Genomic DNA, 18,936 nt, shown 5'->3' with positions numbered 1-18,936 from the left:
GAAAACATTAACTTGCCCCCACCCCATTGCCCCCCTACCTGTTGTGACATTATTTTTGTGAAGCTGCAAATGCACACATAGGTTTCAGGATGTTTTGAAACATATTGCGACACTCATTCCACTTCTCAAGCAATGAGAAGCTTCAAGGGTGCAATACTTACCTGGGTTTGGTTTCCTTTGGAAGGAAATTCCTGGAGGCTTCTTAGAGTTTTGCAATAATTGTATTTATTTACAAATATACAGGTTGGTCACAGGTGGAGATTCAGCTCAAACACTCCAAAGGACAGCCAAAGTCTACTACTCCCACATCAAATCTCCAGAAATGAAGTCAGGAGCCTAAGGTGCTCATAGAACCCAAAGTCAGCCCTCTCTCTCTCTCCATCTCCATCTCTCTCTCTCTCTTGCCCAAAACACAGTTTCTCTTCACATACAGGAACCTCAGGAGCTTCCAGACTGTTGCAATTTTGTAGGTGGGATTCAAATGCATGCCGGTAAATTGAGGTCACACAATTAAGTGGATTTGGAGCTTCTTGCCCAACAAACCCTCTTCTCCTGCAAAACCAGCCTTTTTTGCAGTAAGGGAAATAACAGAGAACCACACTGGAAAGTGTAGGAAAACAACTGCTTGATACAATGTCATTTAACCAGTGGTGTGTGGCCAGTGGACTAGGGGGACCAGGTTGGTCCCCTAAATTAGAGTGTTGAAGTATTAACGCCTGGCGCCTCCTTCCCAAAGCCCAGGAAGCTTCTGCCCAGCTTAGGGAGGGAGGCATGACACTCACACACATGGCATTGGGACACTGGGGTATCACACATGTGACGTTGGCATCCCACCCTATCGTCTTCATGAGCTGGTGCCTCTGGCCCTAACCTTTCCCCTACAAAAAAATTCACCAAACAGCACTGCATCTAATCTCTCTGCAGACAAATCAGAATGATCAATATACAGCCATCATATAAACTTTTGTGCACATCAATTAGGATGAATGCTCAATAAACAAGTCACCTTTGGAAGTAACGGTAGATTATAGCATCCTTAGATAAAGTGGAAGAAAGGAGAAATATCTTTTTTTCTAGATATTTCTAAGAACAACCAGGCAATCTTCCTAACAAAGGGAAGTTCCTTGTCAGCTCTGCCAGGCCAATTAAGGCAGTCTCCAGTAATTAACTTGCCCAACTCCTCAGCTTACAGCATGGGAGAGAGAACACCTTCTACTTCCCAAGAAATGTTTCTATAAATCAGACTTGCTTTGAACAGCCATTTAATGTGATAAGTAGACATTTATCATCCTTCCTCTATTGTATTGGAAATGTATCCTAAGACAGAGGTGCGCATAAAGCTGCTGATAGGAAACATAGGAAGATGCCTTATACTGAGTCAGACCATTGGTCCATCCAGCTTAGGACCATCTATGCTGTCTGGGATTTCAGGCAGGGAGTCTTTCCCAGCGCTACCTGGAGTTGGCAGGGATCAAACTTGTGACCTTCTGCATTGAAAACAGCTGCTCTACCACGGAGGTACAGCACTTTCCCTGAAGTGACGGGAATAATGTAAGTAGAGAACCCTGCTTAAGAAGAAGGTGTGGGAAAAGGAGGTAGAAGGGGAGGAATTCAGGGACAGAAATGAAGTTGGGAATGAAATCTTGGCTGATTTAGCCCCATGCGGGGGAGATACGCTCAGACCGAATTGGAGTAAAAGTGTGAAAGTCATTCCCAATCTTCTCATGGCCATTCAACTCATCCCCTCCCAGCCACAGAATGAATAATTATTTTCCACAGGCAGAATCCCACCCACCTACACTGTATCTGTATATGTTCCCGCCTCTTGGCACAAAGTTTTTGAGGGCCGTGGTCACCATAGCAACAGGATCCTCTCATGGGCTGGAGGATCAGGCAATGATGGCCAGGTGCAATGCATGGAGGAGTTGCTCTTTCTCCACTCCCCCATCATAGTGGTTGATGGGCCAATGTGACACTAATGGCACTTCTGCTCCCCCACAATGAAGCAACCATCAATTGCCACCCAACATAGACAACAGCCCCTCCCTAAGCCAACTACTCCAGCAGTGTGAGGGTGGGAAGTAGCCAACCCTACAATTAACACAGACAAACACAGGGTAATTAGTGACTCAGGGTGACGAGCACCTAAAGGTTGTCTAAGGGACAACCCCCCCATCAAAGCTGAAAATAGACCCATAAGGGGAAAGACACCCTAAGCTCACATTGAGACCCAGTAATTATTTATCTCTTCCTCTTGCAAGGGCACGTACCACCACAACTTCTCAAGTGATCTGAACTTGTTGCAAACAGGAAATGCAAATAAGTTGGCCTCAGGAATTCATCATGTGGCCTCTCAACAAGGGTCTCTGTGAAACAGGATTGATTAACATGAAATCTCTGCTTCTCGCAATGCATCGTAAAGATTAATAAATTCATCTCTTAGAAAATGTGGAGTGCCCAACACTCAAGCAATATTCACAACACCTTTATGGAATTTTAGAAGCTCCGAGTTTTGAATACCAAGGCTGTGTATGAGGCTGGGAGAGAAGTAGACAGTCCACTTCAGAGTGAGACCTTTCGCCCCAGAAGCTGGTGTTCCTACCTGTGAGGTACATCTCTTCCCCTTCTGTGAACATCTGGTGACAACGCACACATCTGGCACAAGTGGGGTGATAATGCTTCCCTCCTGCCTAAACAAATGAATGAGAGAAAAGAAGATCATCAGGCAAACAGGTCCAGTCAACTTACGTTTCAACAGCACTCTTGTAAGAATTATTTTATTTGTTTATTGTATCTCTTAAATCTTGACTTTTGCCTAACATCCCCCTGCATCACCACAACACATCAAAATGTGGTTTACAGAAAGAATAAAGCCGCTATCACCAACAACATAAAATATCCTCCCTGAAACAATTCTAAAGTTGGGTGGAACCAAAAAAGAAAGAAAGAAAGAAAGAAAGAAAGAAAGAAAGAAAGAAAGAAAGAAAAGAAAAGTTTTAAATTGGTTCCTTAAAGCTATCAAGGAAGGGGGAAGAGAGACCAAAGGTTAAATAAGGAGCCACAACCAAAAAGGATCTACTCCTAGGAGACAACAATCAAGGAAGAGTCCGAAAGGAATGATGCTCTAAAATAACTTGATCTCTAGGTGGGAATCACAATCTGAAATACCCAGACAGTTTAGAAAACTCAAAACCAGCACTTGGAAACTAAGGGTCAATTCCATGTTATCTTAAACACATGGCTAGTCCTTGAGCACATATTATTTCTTGCAGAAATAGCCAGCTCCAGTTCAGATCAGGACTGTGGTGTGTGGTGCTGGTGGCTGTGGGGGCTCTTTAACCCTTTGCCCCCCACTATGGTCCCAATCCAGACTGCCCCCCCATGCCTGAAATTTTCATGGCAATAATAGTTGTCAATGGCCACTAGTTATGATGGCTCTGATGGCTCTGAATACCAGTCACTGGGGAACAACAGTGGGGTGGGCTAGTCATCTCATTGCCCACTGCGAGAAACACAGTGCAGGGTGTTTCTTTTTTATTCCAGTGCCAGAGTTCCAGGGCTCATCCACACTTCTACTTGCCCCACTACTTTCCCTTGGGAAAATCCATTGTTTACCGCTGAATCAGAGCAAATGTCAACTGGGTTTTCTCCAGATTGATGTTTGCTCTGATTTAGCATGAAAGAGTGTGTTTTCCAGGGAAAAGTGGTGGGGCAAAGGCAAAACCACCCGAACTTATGCCTAGAAAGTACAGGACAAGTGAAAAACTACTTGGACTCCTGGTTTCTGGACACAGGAGAAGCAGAAGTGTGGACAAGGCCTGAGTTGCTACTGAGGTCCACTATTGCTTAGCACTAGATGCTGCCTTTTACACCTAGCAAATGGAGTACCTGGACATCAGAATGGCACGTAGTCACTGAAACACAAAGTTGGTTCTTCAAACTCAGAATTCTGCATTAGTCTTTGACCTAATCTATGGGGTCATTCGAAGATTACAGAGGGAGAGAGCTTGTAGGATCCACCCTAGTGATAGCTCTGTGACAAAGAAAGCCCACAAGCTCAGATCTGTCACACTGAATAAAAGGGTCATCTTTTCCCACCAACTTTCAGCTTATGTCAATCCAGTGACTTTGCTAGAGTTGGGCAGGGTGACAAGTCACAGCACAGCCAAGCCCAGGGTGTCATCCTAGCTGTGAACTACCACTGGAATAGTGTGACATTCTTGTTTTACAAGCTGTCACTAAACGAACCATCATGGTCTGGCGATGCTGCACAGATCTGGCACTGAGCAATGGCTGCAATGAAGTTGAACGTTCAAGTCTATGCCGGATGAGCACAAGCGGAAGCCATGTTTGCTATCTGAGTATTCAGTCCTGATTTCTCTTGAGAGGGCAACTTTTATTTTTCTGTTGCCTTCAACAGGATTAGAAATAGCAACCTACTATTTCGCCCACTTGTGATGTAAGAAGGCTGTTCTCCCTGCCCTTTAAAACAAGGATAATAGGCTTAATTGGTAGCTTGCTTCCATTCAAAAGTGTCTGCTAGGATTTCAATTATAGGCTCACTTGCAGGGCTTCAGAGCTCAGATGCAGCCACTGGTTTAACTTGGTGCAATCAGCCCCATTCTGTGCAAAGCACTGCTCCCAAAGGGACATTTTGCAGCAATAGCAGCAGCAACATAATAATAATAATAGAAGGAAGGATGAGGGATTGTTGAAGGGTGTGGGGAGGGGGAAGGATAGTGAAGGCTTTTAATTAGAGAAGGGACTTTTAAAGCTAAAGCCAGCATTAAAACCAGTAATGGCTTTCCTAAGAAAGGGCCACGTGAGTCTTGTAACACATAGTTGCCAGTTAGGCTGTCAGCACAGCAATCAAGCAATGGTGTACCAGTTTTGCCAACCATTGGTGGCTGGTATCCACTGGGACCGGTAGACTGGTCAAGAGGCCAACAGATGGTGGTATAGGAGCCACTGGCAGGCGCAATCACAGCCACTGGCAGGCAGAACTTAGTTCTGCCCCCATTCTCTTCCACCCTGCTGAGTCCTACAAGGGCAACTCTGAGACTGAGGAGGAAGAAGTTGGCAGCAAGGGCCACTCTCTGGCCTGGTTGTAAGTATGAAGGCAGGCAGGGCGGGGGCTGGCTGAGGGCAGGCTGCGGTGGGTGGGACAGTGACCCATTTGCCCTAATGCACTTCATGGCTTGTCATTTCTGCCTGAATAATTGTTGCACAAAAATGAAACAAAGCCCATTGCTCTCCTGTGATTGTTCAACTGCTTGCCTATTTTATGGAGTTGCCGGGCCCCTGCCACAAAACCAGCCTTAGAGTTCAGTGATGATTAAAGGCTGGCCCAGCCAGCCCGTCAGCCCATAGCATGCATCCTGGGGTTGTTATCTGCACCAAGTCCTGTATTTCTTGAGATATGCCCTAGTGCTCAGGGTTTCTGAGTACACTCATGGATGCGAGGGACAGAGCTTGCATGCACAACCCTGCCCTGTCCCCAGCTTGAGCCTGCACATTTTCAGGCAAACGCCTGAACAGGGCTGATGCCACCAGATAATCAGGACACATGCGCAGCATCCACAATACTTAATTAAATCCTGGGATGTCCTTCAAATGAATACAGAGAGGCAATTCCTTCACCCACTTTGCACCCACCTCTCCTCTTCACCCACCATGTGAACTGACAGCTTTTAAATAAGCATTTTTATTGATAATGTAAGTCCTGCTCCGACCCTCGCTGCCAACAGCCAAAGCCAGTTTACTTGGACGTCAGAAACCCCACTCTGCATTTTCCATTATACAGAAAATGCAGGTAATTTTTATACCAAACACTTCTGGGAGTCAATTTGTCCTCAGTGCAAGCTAGGAAAGGTTGAACCTATTACTTTTGGTTTTCGTCAGTTTCTCATTTTTCTAATCTTAAATTCAGTCCTTGACATTTCCAAATCATTTTGCCACATATGCATACACACACACACACACACACACACACACACACATAGTGCTACTGAAAATTCACCAGCATTTTCATGTGAATTTCTCATAACATACATAAACATGCAATTTGCCCCATTGTTATCACTATTTTTTCACAAAGCATTGTTCCCTGTCACAATGTGATTTTGTATATTATTTTCATTCAGTAAGTATTTTTATGCACACTTTATTCTAGAGTGTGCATTCTTGTACACATTACTTGGCCAGAGAACTTTATTGTAAAATTCAAAGAAGTGCAAATTACAAAGGATGGCTGGGTTTCAGATTGTGCATTGTTTCAGAAAGTGCAGCTTTGGTAGGTTGAATGTGAATGGAATCAAATTCCTCCCTCATCCTGATGCAAGACTCATTCAACACACAGAAAAGAAGAAGAAAAGGAGCTGGCTGAGCTGCTAAAAAGCCAACCAAGACCAGTGCTTCAGCCCTCTGTTATGTTGCTGCATTATCCAATGTTTCTTCTCACATGTTTCCTAGTTTTAAAGAGCGGGAATACGGAAATCAATGATGATCATGCAAATGGAGTGAATTAATCACTCAGTTGCTTACAGCTAAAAGCAACAAATGTCTTCCTCCCCTCCCTGCTCCACCTTTGCAGAAATTCTCCAGTGCCTTCAGCGAGACACTCTCCCTGCTAGTCTACGCATCCTCTGGAAGAGCTCCATGGAGATTTACGAGAACGTGTTGGCTGAGTCACTGCAGGATTTGCCTGTCACTAAAGTGATATGGGTATAAAAACAAATAACAGATTGATGCCATCTAATGCAATTGTGTCAAGGAAGCTGGCCGCTTAAGCCCAGAGACCCACTCTCAGAGGAGAAGTAAAAGGTTCTGTGGGATTTGCAACCCAATCCTATGAGCCACTGGACTCAGGCGGCAGCTCATATAGGATCAAGCGCTAAGCTCCCAGTGCAAAAGAAATGCCCTTGGGCTGATCCCACTAGCGCAGCAGCATCCCTTGGCATCCATCATTTCCCACCTGGCCCTTGCTTCATGCTGCCAAATGGTACTAGGGGGGAGACAGAGCCCCTCACCTTTCCGTCTAGCATGCTATGGTCTCTCCTGGTCCGTAGGAGGTCTAGGGCTGGGACAATCGTGTGCTGCCCAATTCTACAATTAAGTATGGACTACAAGGGATGTGTGTTGGGAGGGAACCCTCAATCTCTTAATGAAAGAGCAGGATAAAAATAGGACAGAGAGTTTCTGCTAGGAATAGGACTAGTTCGTTTGTTTTTTAAAAAAAATTGTGGCCATTTCCAAACATTGCTGCTCGTTCATGCAAGTTTCGCACAGCGTCTGCATGATGTCGTCCTTATCAAAATTCAATCCCATATTACTTCTCCATTTAGTCTACAGTTCCTTTGGTCCAGCAGCCAACTTGAAAAATATGTCATAATTGCTTTTAGCTGGTTGCTTGATTTTATTGCTTTTAGTGATGTTTAACTGCCTTGGCTTTATAGTTTTGTTTATTTTGCACATTGCTTTATTGTGTTTTATTACCTATTGCTGGATTGTATTCATACAGTGAAACTAGAAGGGGCTACTCTTCCTTTTTGATTTGGTCTCCCGGTTGAGAACATTAAGAGACACGCTGGCCTTGGAACTAGAAGCACTTCTCTTGCTGGGTACAAAAACATTAAGCCCACTTTCCCTGTGGTGTTTTGGAGGCACGGTGAGTCAGAGGTTCCCCACCCCTGAACTAGATAATCTAGCCACCAAATCCAACCTGCCTTTTCTGGACTTGGTTTGACCGACAAGTGAAGGAAGTCCCTAAGCCGTCTCAGCCTCACCTCTAGCAGAGGTGCAGTTTCCCGACAGACCAAATCACAACCACCTTGTTTATTTTATACTGATTAAAATTACAGTCATTGTGAGAGCCCAGTGCTGCCTACTATGAATACACTGCTTATTATAATTCAAAGGGGTGTGTGTCACTGTCGTTCCTTTAAGACTCATTAATCATCCATAGCTGGCTGCACATCTTAGAGCCATATGGGACAACCAGAGGCGTAAGCATATGATGGCTGATTATGGCTGAGGATAGTTAAAGGCACACTTATGCCACACTTTGTCAGGAAGGATGATGGGAGCCTACTGCTTGGGGGGCAATAGGATCCTAGGCATTATTACCCTCCGGGCACCAAACTCCTGGGCATCCCCACCATCCTGTCTGATTTGTGATTGCTGCAGCTAGCAGGCTTAGTCTTCCTAGGAGACACCACCTCCGGTGCTCAGCACGAGCAAGACAACCCCCAAGAGGCTGAGTTTGCATGCCAAGATATGACTGGAAAAGACGGCAAAGGACTGTGCTCTGAATTTTTCTCAGAAGAAGAGGTCGCGCCGTGCCCACAGGACCTCTCCATTGCCCCATGGCTCTGCAGCCATCGTTACGCAACACATCAGGCTCTTCTCTCCACTTTGCATTGTGCTCCAGGGTCACATGCAGACTCTTGCCAGAGCCCAGCTGACCTATTTTCAGCCAATCCCATCGTCAGGATTAGACAAGGAGTTCCCCTTGACCAGGCTCCAGGGATCCCCTTAGAGAGACGCAATTCAGGAAATCAAGGAGTAAAAAGAAGGTGCTGAATAAGGCTTGTCTCAAATGTTCTGGGAAATATGAAGGTCAGGTCCACTGTTTGTGTCTGTTTAGAGCAGCATAGGAGGCAGAGAGGAGAGATGTTTCTGAAAACGTGTCCAAAAATTGAGACGCAACAGCCTGGGAAGCTCACATTTGTTCTGTGTTTTCAGACATTTGGTTCCCCTGCATGTCGGTGGTGGAAACACAAGAATTTGCCGTTTGCAGTTGAAGCGAAGGGACTCTTAGCCATTGAGCGTGTCTCAGGAACTCAGCTCTGGAGAGCAAATCCAATGATCCTGCTCTATGCATTCTGAAGCTTACAATCAGGTCATCTCTGCTACTGAGCTGCAGCAACATTTAAGAGGCTGCATGCCTAGTGCAGATCAACTGGCCAAATGCTTAGAATCAAGGCACTCTTCGCAGTACTGCCCTCCTTTGTGCCAGGCTGTAAGATTAAAACACATTTCCAGGGCTGCTCCGCATGTCTTGGCTTGACTGTGTGGGGGAGACAGATGGGACGGAGGGACGACTGAATTGCAGCTGGAAAACTGACTTAATACTTAAGCTCCTGGCCTTCAGGGGCTGCTTCATATGCTCTGGGTCTTAGGAGCCTTTTAGTGTGGGTCTCTGAATAGTCAGATGGTTGGATGTGTGGCAGCTCCATGTCAATTTCACTCTGGAGACAGGCCTTTATTAAAGTCTGGGAAGCAGATGGCCAGTGCAGGTGTGGAGAGGCAAAAGCTTGACATGAAACTGACAAGCACCTAACCATGCAAAAGTGGCGTGTCCATGGATCTTTCAAAGTCTACGAAAAGAATCGTCTGTGGCAGGACTGGCAGGCCTCATTAAGTCCCTGCCAGGGCTCAGTTTCTGAGGAGAGGAATGCCAAATTCAAGCCTTCCATCTGCCTTCCTGCTTGTTCCTAAATTGATTGTGACAGGCTGCAGTTGCTCAGGGGAAAACTCTGCACATGCTCTGAGAAATTTTTTTTTACCATTTCTTCACATATTTCAGGGTTCAGATGTGGCACTGAAAACAGATTCTGGAGCTGAATCTGTGCCCCAGCTGAACCCCATTTAAATACAGTGGGTGGTATTCAACTAAATTTTATTCAGAACAGACCCATTCCAATAAATGACTACATTAGGACCATTAATTTAAAACTTAGTTGAATGCCACCCAGTGGCTGCATGCTTTAGGGGAAACTAATTCATTTTCTCTCTCTCTCTAAAAAAAAGGACTTTAAAAGTAATCTTCACTTATTCATGTTAAAGGAAGACCCAGCACAGTTTTAATCCATCTGGCTTGCTGTTTACATTAACACAACGCTTCTGTTCTGCCATTGACTTAGACCCTTCCAACACCCTGGAGCGTCAACACTTTAATTATCTCACTCCACAAACCCTGTGGGTCCTGGAATGCTTGCCCTGGGCTCCCAAGTTTCTCTTTGCAGTCACAGCCTTCATCCACCATGAATTCCTTTTGCCTGCTAGCACATTGCTGCATGGCTAACAGCTGTGCAGGATTTGTTGCCACAGCAACAGAGAGAGGCAGGGTGTGGAACCTGGTGACAGAGCATTCTCTCAGGTAGATGGATGGAGAGGAGCATCTGAGAAATGAGCGCATGTCACCTGGAGGGCAGGTAGGGTAATTGATGGCTATTGCAGCCGCAGAGACAGTCGAGCAGCATTGCTGAAATGCCTGGGACTTGGAAGAGGAGATACATACCTAAGAAGCTGCCTTACAGTGAGTCAGATCACTGATCCACCCAGCTCAGTATTGTCTGCACTTGACTGGCAGCAGCTCTCTGGGATCGGAGACAGGTCTCCAGGATTTGGGGCTTTAACATTTCAACAACACTCTGTGCGACACCAAAATCTGGTGCCCTCCTTTACCTTCCATTGTTTGTCATTGTTGCAGCACCTGCTGTGACACCCTCTCAGCTTGGCACTCAGTGCAGGCAAACCAGCCATGTTCCCCTAAATACACCTCTGCCGGGATGTCAGACAGCGAATACTCCTAGCCCTACATGGAGGTGCTGGGGATCAAACTTAGGACCTTCTGCATGCAAAGCAGATGCTCTAGCTCTGAGCTACAGCTCCTCCTTTTCTTCAGGAGCACTTGCAGGTGATCAGGAGTGATAGACTCAAAATCCCAAGAAGAGGGTCTTATGTTGCAGGCTGGGAACTCAGAGTGGGCACTTGATGGACAAAGTGCCTGGCTACTTTTGCCTAATTCAATTACACACTTCAAGAGGATACCATAATACTATTTATACTGATCTGTGATGTGATCATATCTGGAATTCTGTGCACAGTTCTAGCTGCTGCTTGTCAGAAAGGATATTGTAGATGTGGAAAAGGTACAGACAAAGGCCACATACCCCAAAATGACCAAGGGACTGGAGCAACTTCCCTATCAGGAAAGATCTGGGACTTCTTAGTTTAGCAAAAAGGCAAGAAAGTGGGGGATACACACAATAAAGGTTAATAGAATTATGCATAGTGGGGAGACTGTCAATAAACGATATCTCCCAGCCTCATACTATAAGAACCTGCAATCATCCAGCGAAGCTAAACATTGGAAGATTCAAGACAGATGAAACAAAGGACTTCTTCACACAGCACATAGTTAAATGATAGAATTTGCTCCGTCATTGCATAGTGATGGCCATCAACTTAAGCAGTAGGCAAATTCAGGGAGGATGAACCTGTCCTTGGCTGCTTCTCATGACGGGGATCTGAGGCGGCATGACTCTGAATACCAGTTGCTGGAGAATAACAGCAGGAGTGGGCGATGGCGCTCATAGCCTGATTATGGGCTTCCCAAAGGCATCTGGTTGGCCGCTATGGGAAACAGGATGGTGGGCTCGATAGGTCTTTGGTCTGACTCAGCAGCGCTCTTCTGATATGGGTCTGGCGCTTTATCAGAAGTTCTGTGCTTACCTAAAACGTGTTGGTGCAAATCAGAGACATTTGCCTGAAATGGCTTCATTTGTCTACTTCATTTTGATTCAACAAATGTTCTTTTTCCAGAAATGTGGAAAGTTTCTAATATAATTTGCTGCTGACTGAGGAAAGAAGGTTGGGATTCACTGGCTGATCAAGAGGGGTTCAGCCTTGGCATTAACAGCACCATACGCTAACCAGCTGAGCTATTTACAACAGATACTGCATTCCTCATACCTTTTCAGTGTGTTTTCCTCTGTCATCATGAGGAATGGAAACAAACTTTCAGAAACACCCCAATGATACTTAGATCTGGAGGATGGCACTGCAGCCAACATATTATAAATGAAATCGCACATTCCATGCTATGCAATTCAGACACAGCCGTGCCAATTTTTAGCACTCCCCACTCCAGTTATATATAGATTGCTATATTTAGCATCCTCCAGGCTTGCCTATATAATCGTAATGCACAGTTGCTGATTCTCCTCCTGTCACTCAGATTCTGAAGTGCAACATACACCCTTCCAGAAAACCAGTCCCTTACAACAGGGCTGGCGAACTTGTGGCCCTTCAGATATTTCTGGACTCCAGCTCCTATCATCCCCAGCCAGCAGGACCAATGGTCAAGGAGGATGGGGGTTAAAGTCCAGCATCACTTGGAGAGCCAGCAGTCTTTTACCCCAGCTTTACACTGATGACATGGTTACAATTTTTATTTTTCTTTTGGGGTAAAATCAGCGTCAGAGCCCAGACAGTGCCAGGAACAAACAAAAAACCAAACAAAAACAAAACGCCAAACCACATGACTTGATAGCCCTTTCTTAGATCGTTCAATAGTTATCCATGTATCCAGTACCATTTCTCTAGAAAAAGAGGAGCCAGAACTTACTATGGACACCTTTCTTGTTCTTTTATAATGGCAATGGTGCCCACCTGAGAGGGGCCAGAACTGAGTTCCGGCTGGAAAAAAAGTCCTGCATGTAATCCCTGTGTAACCGGAAGTGTCACAAGTCTGAGCGGTACCATGTACCTTTCCTTAAGCCAGAAAGGGGGAAAAATAATGTCCTGTGTATCTCTTACTAACACAAAGCTCAGCTTCCTTGATATCACAACAACAATACTATTGGTGTTAGAGAAAAGGCCCTGTCCGCACTGAACTCACCTCCAGGACTCTGCCACTGATGTACCGGTTGCAGGTCTCACATTTAATGCCAAATTGGGCATGGTAGTCAGATTCACAGTATGGAATGCCATCCCTGTGGGAAAAGATTCAGGCTATGAGGCTTAGAAGAGGGGAAAGGATAGTCAAGAATCTCCCCCCACCCCTCAGCAGAATTTCTATTGTATGATGCTGAAATGTGACCTGTGCTCAAGTGAAGGGCACCAAGGGGAAAAGCAGCCTGCCAGGAGCTTATTTTGGTGTCCAGTTAGAAACTCTAGTTAAGTTCACAAAGGCTGCTTTACATTATTGGGGTTGAGGAGGCTCCTTTCCCCTGATCTCAGACTTTCCACTCCTTGCCTCTTCTCGTCTCACTCCCCATGCTGTAGGACATATTTCCACCACAACTCTGCCTCCTCTTCATTGTTGCATTGCACAGGACAGGGAAGGGAAGGGTTATATGGAAGGTTTCAGCTTTGTGCCTCTGCACAGTTCCCAGGAGACAGCAGGAGGGCAGTTTCTAGGGCACAAAGGTGCCCTGTGGCAAGGGAGATGCTCACACCAAAGAGGCGTATGAGTCTAGACTCCTGCTTTTATTGCTCTCAAAAGGTTTTCAGGGACTTAGGTTGTTTCCCTGTTCCCATGGTCTCTTAGAACACCAGTTGTTCTAAGACACCAGTCACTCCTGGTGGTAGGATAAAACCTTATGGGGACAGCTAGATTTTGAACTGGAGAGTCATTGCATAAGGGTACCATGGAACTAGTATTGCCTGAATCTGCTCCTAACCTGCTTTGACCCAGTTCAGAGACCAATGCAAGCATGGAGTTCTTTATGTACCAGGGTTTGCATCAGGGATTGGTTGAGCAGTGAATGAGCTCTTCAGGGGAACACTGCCCTAGCCACCTGCTCTCAGCCACGTTAGACTGATTCAGAAATACACACAACGGGTGAATTTGGATGACCGTATATTGGCTTAATAAGCCAAGATCAGAACAAGCCTGCTGACTGTGCACACACTCCCTTCAACCCTCCCTCTGCCATGGCAGCAAACAAACCAGGAAGATTTCCACTAGCTATAGTTTCCTTCTTCATACAAATTCAGAAACTATGGTTAACTGGTTTAGAACAAGGCAGGATATTCAGCCAAGTGTCATCATCTTAACACCTTTAAATAAAAAAATCTGTGGTGTGATTGCTACTCTATACACTTCTAGTTACGAAATCTGAAAAAGGATACTGTACAAAGCAACCCTACCATCAACACTGGAGAGTGTTGGGCTTTTCTGTTAAAAGATGGAGGGAACCTGGAAATGTACGTTGTTGGAGAGCTCTTCTTGCTCTTAATTTCAAGCCACGATTTACTATTCTGTCATGTTCTGAAGACATTAACTGCAGTTTCCTCATTTGTGCAAAATGAGAAGTTATGGTTAATGAAAGACTTCCAGATCTGTTTGCTCACTCTTGCAAAGGGAGGGGGGCTATGATATGGAGATGTGCTAATGATCTTAATGCAGTCTATACACAATGAAGAAGTAACCGAGTGCAGTAGCCATCCAAAAGCAAGAAAGAACTGTGACCATGCTTAGCCCAATGGAGAGCAGGCCCCTGACTTATGCTTGAGCTCTGACATTGTAACCAGAGGGAAAAGCACAAGGAGTTTTGATAAAGGAGACTAAAGGAGGCAGGCAGGAAATGTCTGTAGACTTTTCTTTGAGGAGTGTTAAGTCTGACAAAACCTGCTTCACACATTACGCTTTCTACACAATCATTCATATTTGTTTAGGAAAGGGAGGGGGAGGGAACTTGTAAAATATAATGGTTGAATTGCTATGTGACTATTATTTTATTTTATTTTATCGGCCTGCTGCATATATACTGGGAATCAAATTCAGCTCTCAGAAAGACATCCATACGTTGTGCTAGCACAAGGATTTGTCTTTGTGTGAAAGGATTCAGAAGATCCTTTGCCCTATTATGCCTAGATTACTACTCCAGGGCTAAAAGTGTCCATTGATTAACCAGTGTGTATTGAGTAATTAAATCACTAACTGCACAGTAAAAATGTAATGTGGCTTTTAAATGGGATTCTAGCAGACGCTGTCCAGTGACTTTCAGTACTGATGGCAGTTTTACAAACAATTATCTCGAGGGAATTTAAGATAGCTTTACTGCCAATGAAAGTAATTTCTCTGCATTACTCAGTCAAGAGAAAACGTTGTTCTCCTTATATAGCCTCAAATATTTCCTGGCACTGTCTATAATGTCACAGCTTCAACTCTCATCCATCTACACACAGGAGATAGCTGCAGTATTTACTGCAGCAGTCCTCTGGCCTGTCAAATGACTTTTGTAGGAAAGGTGATCTGCTGGTTCCCTCCAGGTAGATGCAAAAGGAGGCTGCATATCTTTCCCGAGAACGAGATGTGCAACTCCTCTCTTTGTGCATTACACAGGGAATGAAAAAGAGGAGGCACAGAAGAGTCACTCTTTCTTTCCCAGCTTGGATGCAATATACAAAGTTGAACGAGAGATGCCAGGTGGTGCAGCCTGGAGACCTTCTCCAAGGGCACAGGTCAAATGCTTAGCTTTGAAGCAATCCCCACCCACTCAGCAGAGACATGAGGAATGTGGGCCAGCAGGCCATGGGGAGGAGACACGCACTTGCTGATGTATTCTCCAGTCAGGACGATCCCACAGGTTTGGCACTTGAAGCAGCTGACATGCCACTGTTTCTCCAGGGCCAGGAGAGACTGACCTTGCTTGATCTCCTCCTTGCAACCTGCACATTCTGGGAAGCAAACGAAGCAGAATTAACAGCACAGCAGCAGTATCCTGAACAGTTTAAGAAGCAGACACTGAAGGACAGCTGTGCCCACCAACGGCATGCTGCCTTGCAGAATCATGGACAACACTAACTTGAATGACAGGGCATGCAGTAAAGGGTACAGACATTCCGGGAGCCCTGTGCCATTTTCAGGGTCCTGTCCAAACTTAATGCAAGGAGTAGCTATTTATCTAGCACAGGGATGAAGGACCTCAGGGCCAGGAGGGGAGTGTAGCCCTCCAGGCCTCTTTGTCTGGCCCTCAGAATTTTCCCCATACCCCTCACTAGACCTGCTTCACATCTTTTGCCTGGCTGGAATATGTCCTTGAAATCTGATGATGCCTTTTTCTTGCCTGAATGGAGGAAAAAAGAGGGGTGTATGTGTAGAAACTAGCCTACTTGCCATGCCACAGGGAGGTGAGATGGGGGAGTCCTCGCCAAAAGAGGACCAGGAGGTGTTAGCCTCACACCAAGCCCTGGGTCCATCAGGGGTGAGGAGCAAAGGTTTCATGAAGAGGTAAAGGAGGGGCTATCCACACTCAGGATCAGCTCAGCCTCTGACATGAGGGAATGGCAGATTGGAAACCTGTCTCATCCAAAAAAGTGCCTGGCTACAGACAAGGGCTCCTCAGGAGTAAAGGTCTCCTTGAGAGAAAAGTCCTTCTCTGCAAGAAGGCAGATGTTAAGAGTCAGCCTCTGCACATTCTGATCATGAGCTGTTCTGACCTTGCTGCTTGCCTGACCCATGTTGTAAGCTCTGTGTGCTTGGACCCTGACCTTGGACTGGCCCTGCATGCTCGGGAGCCCAGTGAGAACAGGGCACTGCTTTACAATGGGAGTTTTTGCATTAGTGGCTCTACCCACTTTTGCGTCTGGGTCCCACCTATCACAGGAAAGTGGGCCCCAGAAGGTTGTCCAGAAGGGAACAGTGGAGAACGGCACAAAGTGGCTCCCAAAATAATTGTTGAGCTACAGCTACACACACACACTTCCTTCCCTTAAAAATTGCAGGCTGAAAGCTGTAAATATTGCTCTCAGCCCTGTGCTGAACCGAGCACCTAGGGCAGAAAGTGAACTTCCTATTTTAGGTCACATTTGTTGAGCCTGACTTGGTTTTCCACATTTTACTGCTGGCAAGTAGTGTGTTTATGTAATAGGCCTGTGGAAAGAATGGCCACATTCCAGCTAGCTGCCAATTCCTTCCTCTTCCTGGTGAATCGCTCCTTGCCGTTTCCACTCCTGAGCCAACTGCTCAAACCAAGCCAGATGTGGCTATTCAGGAGTACCTTCCCCTTTGAAGAACTTAACTTAGGAGCACCTGGCACAAGGGAAAAGGAAATCAAAGAAACAGAGGTGGAGCACATGGATGGAGCTTCTACACACCACCAGATGCTTGAGGGAACCATGGGCTCCTTTGTTTCATCTCCATGCCCCATTGAATTATTTTGCTCAAGAGCAGGCAAAGTGGTGGTTGACATTCTGCTGGCAGTCCCCACCTACCCCATGTCTCCCACTAGTAGAAATGGAAGGGCATTTTTCGACGCGAGGCAACATCGGAAGAGCTGTTCCCTAACCTCTGTCTGTCTTGGCCATGTCTGGCCTGTGGTGTTATTTACCAGCTTCCCTTCCCTTTCCCATTCCCTCGCTGTCTGTTGAGACCAGTGACAGGAAGCACATGGGCTTGGAAGCCATGACCTTGACTGTGCTCTGACAGGCTCTTTCCTCCTGTCCCTTCAAAATCGGAGAATCCCCTAGATTTCCAAGTAGTCGCTTTGCCACATGGGTTGCTGCCCATTTAGAAGATGGGCTGATCCTTTTGGGAAATCAATTCTAGCAACAGCAAGTGCAATAAAATGCCCAAAGGTGCAGAGGTGAAGGGGGAAGTTGCAAAGGTGAAGGGCAGTGCTGCTGATACTGCCTTTCATTTATCACACCTCAAGCGTGCTGGAGGGAGAAAACACGAAGCAGATCTTCAAGCTCCATTTGCTGTTCCTCCTTATCTCTCTCTTCACTAATCTGTCAATGCTACCCTCAGGCTTGGGGGCTGCTCACCCTTTTTTGTTACATTCCACTGCTAGGAAGGCTTAGGGGAATCTCCAGCTATTTTTAAAAGCGTCATACAACACTTCAGACAAGTTTGCTCTGGATCCTGGAAGAAAAGGCAGTTAATCACAAAAGCCTTATATGTTTTACAGCAGCTAACAAAATGATATTAAACTCCCACAGCAAAATGTTTTGCCTTTATATATTGCAGAGCGTTCTAACCTAGGTTAAAAGGTAAAGGTAAAGGTACCCCTGCCCGTATGGGCCAGTCGTGTCCGACTCTGGGGTTGCGTGCTCATCTCGCTTAAGAGTCCGGGAGCCAGTGCCGTCCGAAGACACTTACGGGTCACGTGGCCAGCGTGACGAAGCTGCAGCTGGCGAGCCAGCACCAGCGCCGCACACGGAAACACCATTTACCTTCCCGCTATAAAGCAGTCCATATTTATCTACTTGCACTTAAGAGTGCTTTCGAACTGCTAGGTGGGCAGGAGCTGGGACCGAACGACGGGAGCTCACCCGCCGTGGGGATTCGAACCACCGACCATACAATCGGCAAGTCCTAGGCACTGAGGTTTTACCCACAGCGTCACCCGCGTCTAGGTAGCCTTTGCATATACAGTACTCTTCCTGCCTCCTTTTCTGAAACAATTGTGAGGTGCTGTTTTAGCAGCACCAGTGTGTGTGCATTAAGAGCAGTGGCTAATATAAGGAAAGAGAGAGAGAGAGAGAGAGAGAGAATATGTCACTGTGTTTCACCCGGACCCATCCTGAATGCTGCTTGCAGCTGGTTATGAATAATCCATGCTGCCCTCAAGTAACCTGAGCTACACAGCCAAGGAGAGGAATATATGCAAGAGTGGATTTCAGGGGAGGATGTGGTCTTCAGGTGACCTGATAGTGGTCTAGGGCATGGAGAGGGAAGGGTGGGGTAGGGGGTGGCAGAAACCGCATAGTGGCCTTCACTTGGTTTCTCTCTCCTGGGTCTAAACAGGTTCCTGGAAATCAGGCACAGAGGGAGGGGAAGAGAAGCATTGTGCAGATTCAGCAGGCTCTGGGCAGCCAGTTTGATTCACAGCACCTGGTTCCTGAGTTTCCAGTAGCAGAAACTGTTGGCTAACTAGTCTGATTCTGAGAGTTCGGTTCTATTATTATTATTATTATTACAGCTATAAGGTGATAATTAGAACCCAGAGAACATCTCATTGACTTAATAGAAAATACCTTAGCAGAGTGATGAGGTTTTCTTACATGCTATGTGCACAATTTCGTATGTGTGACGTGCAATATTACATGTGTGCCACATGTAGTATTAATATTATATATATCACCTTGGTGCTACAAGTATCACAAGAATGGAGGCAGGGCCAGCCAAAGACATTCTGAGCC

At 45.9% G+C, this 18,936-nt stretch overlaps 1 protein-coding gene across 16 annotated transcripts in view; it reads right to left on the bottom strand.

Annotated features, from left to right (window-relative positions):
* ABLIM3 (actin binding LIM protein family member 3) overlaps nt 1-18,936 on the bottom strand; it is a 140,488-nt gene that overhangs the window by 31,067 nt on the left and 90,485 nt on the right. For all 16 annotated transcript variants that reach the window (XM_083430798.1, XM_083430809.1, XM_083430808.1 and 13 more), the window contains 3 exons: nt 15,345-15,471; nt 12,686-12,779; nt 2,603-2,690 (listed from right to left, as the gene is read on the bottom strand). In XM_083430798.1, the coding sequence (XP_083286924.1) occupies nt 2,603-2,690; nt 12,686-12,779; nt 15,345-15,471 (309 nt within the window). The remainder of the gene's footprint in view (nt 1-2,602; nt 2,691-12,685; nt 12,780-15,344; nt 15,472-18,936) is intronic.

The sequence above is a fragment of the Podarcis tiliguerta genome (genome assembly GCF_965153285.1).
Source record: "Podarcis tiliguerta genome assembly, chromosome: 2".
Lineage (NCBI taxonomy): Eukaryota > Metazoa > Chordata > Lepidosauria > Squamata > Lacertidae > Podarcis > Podarcis tiliguerta.
Note: the sequence above shows the minus strand (reverse complement) of the source record. Positions and strands in the feature narration are given on the sequence as shown.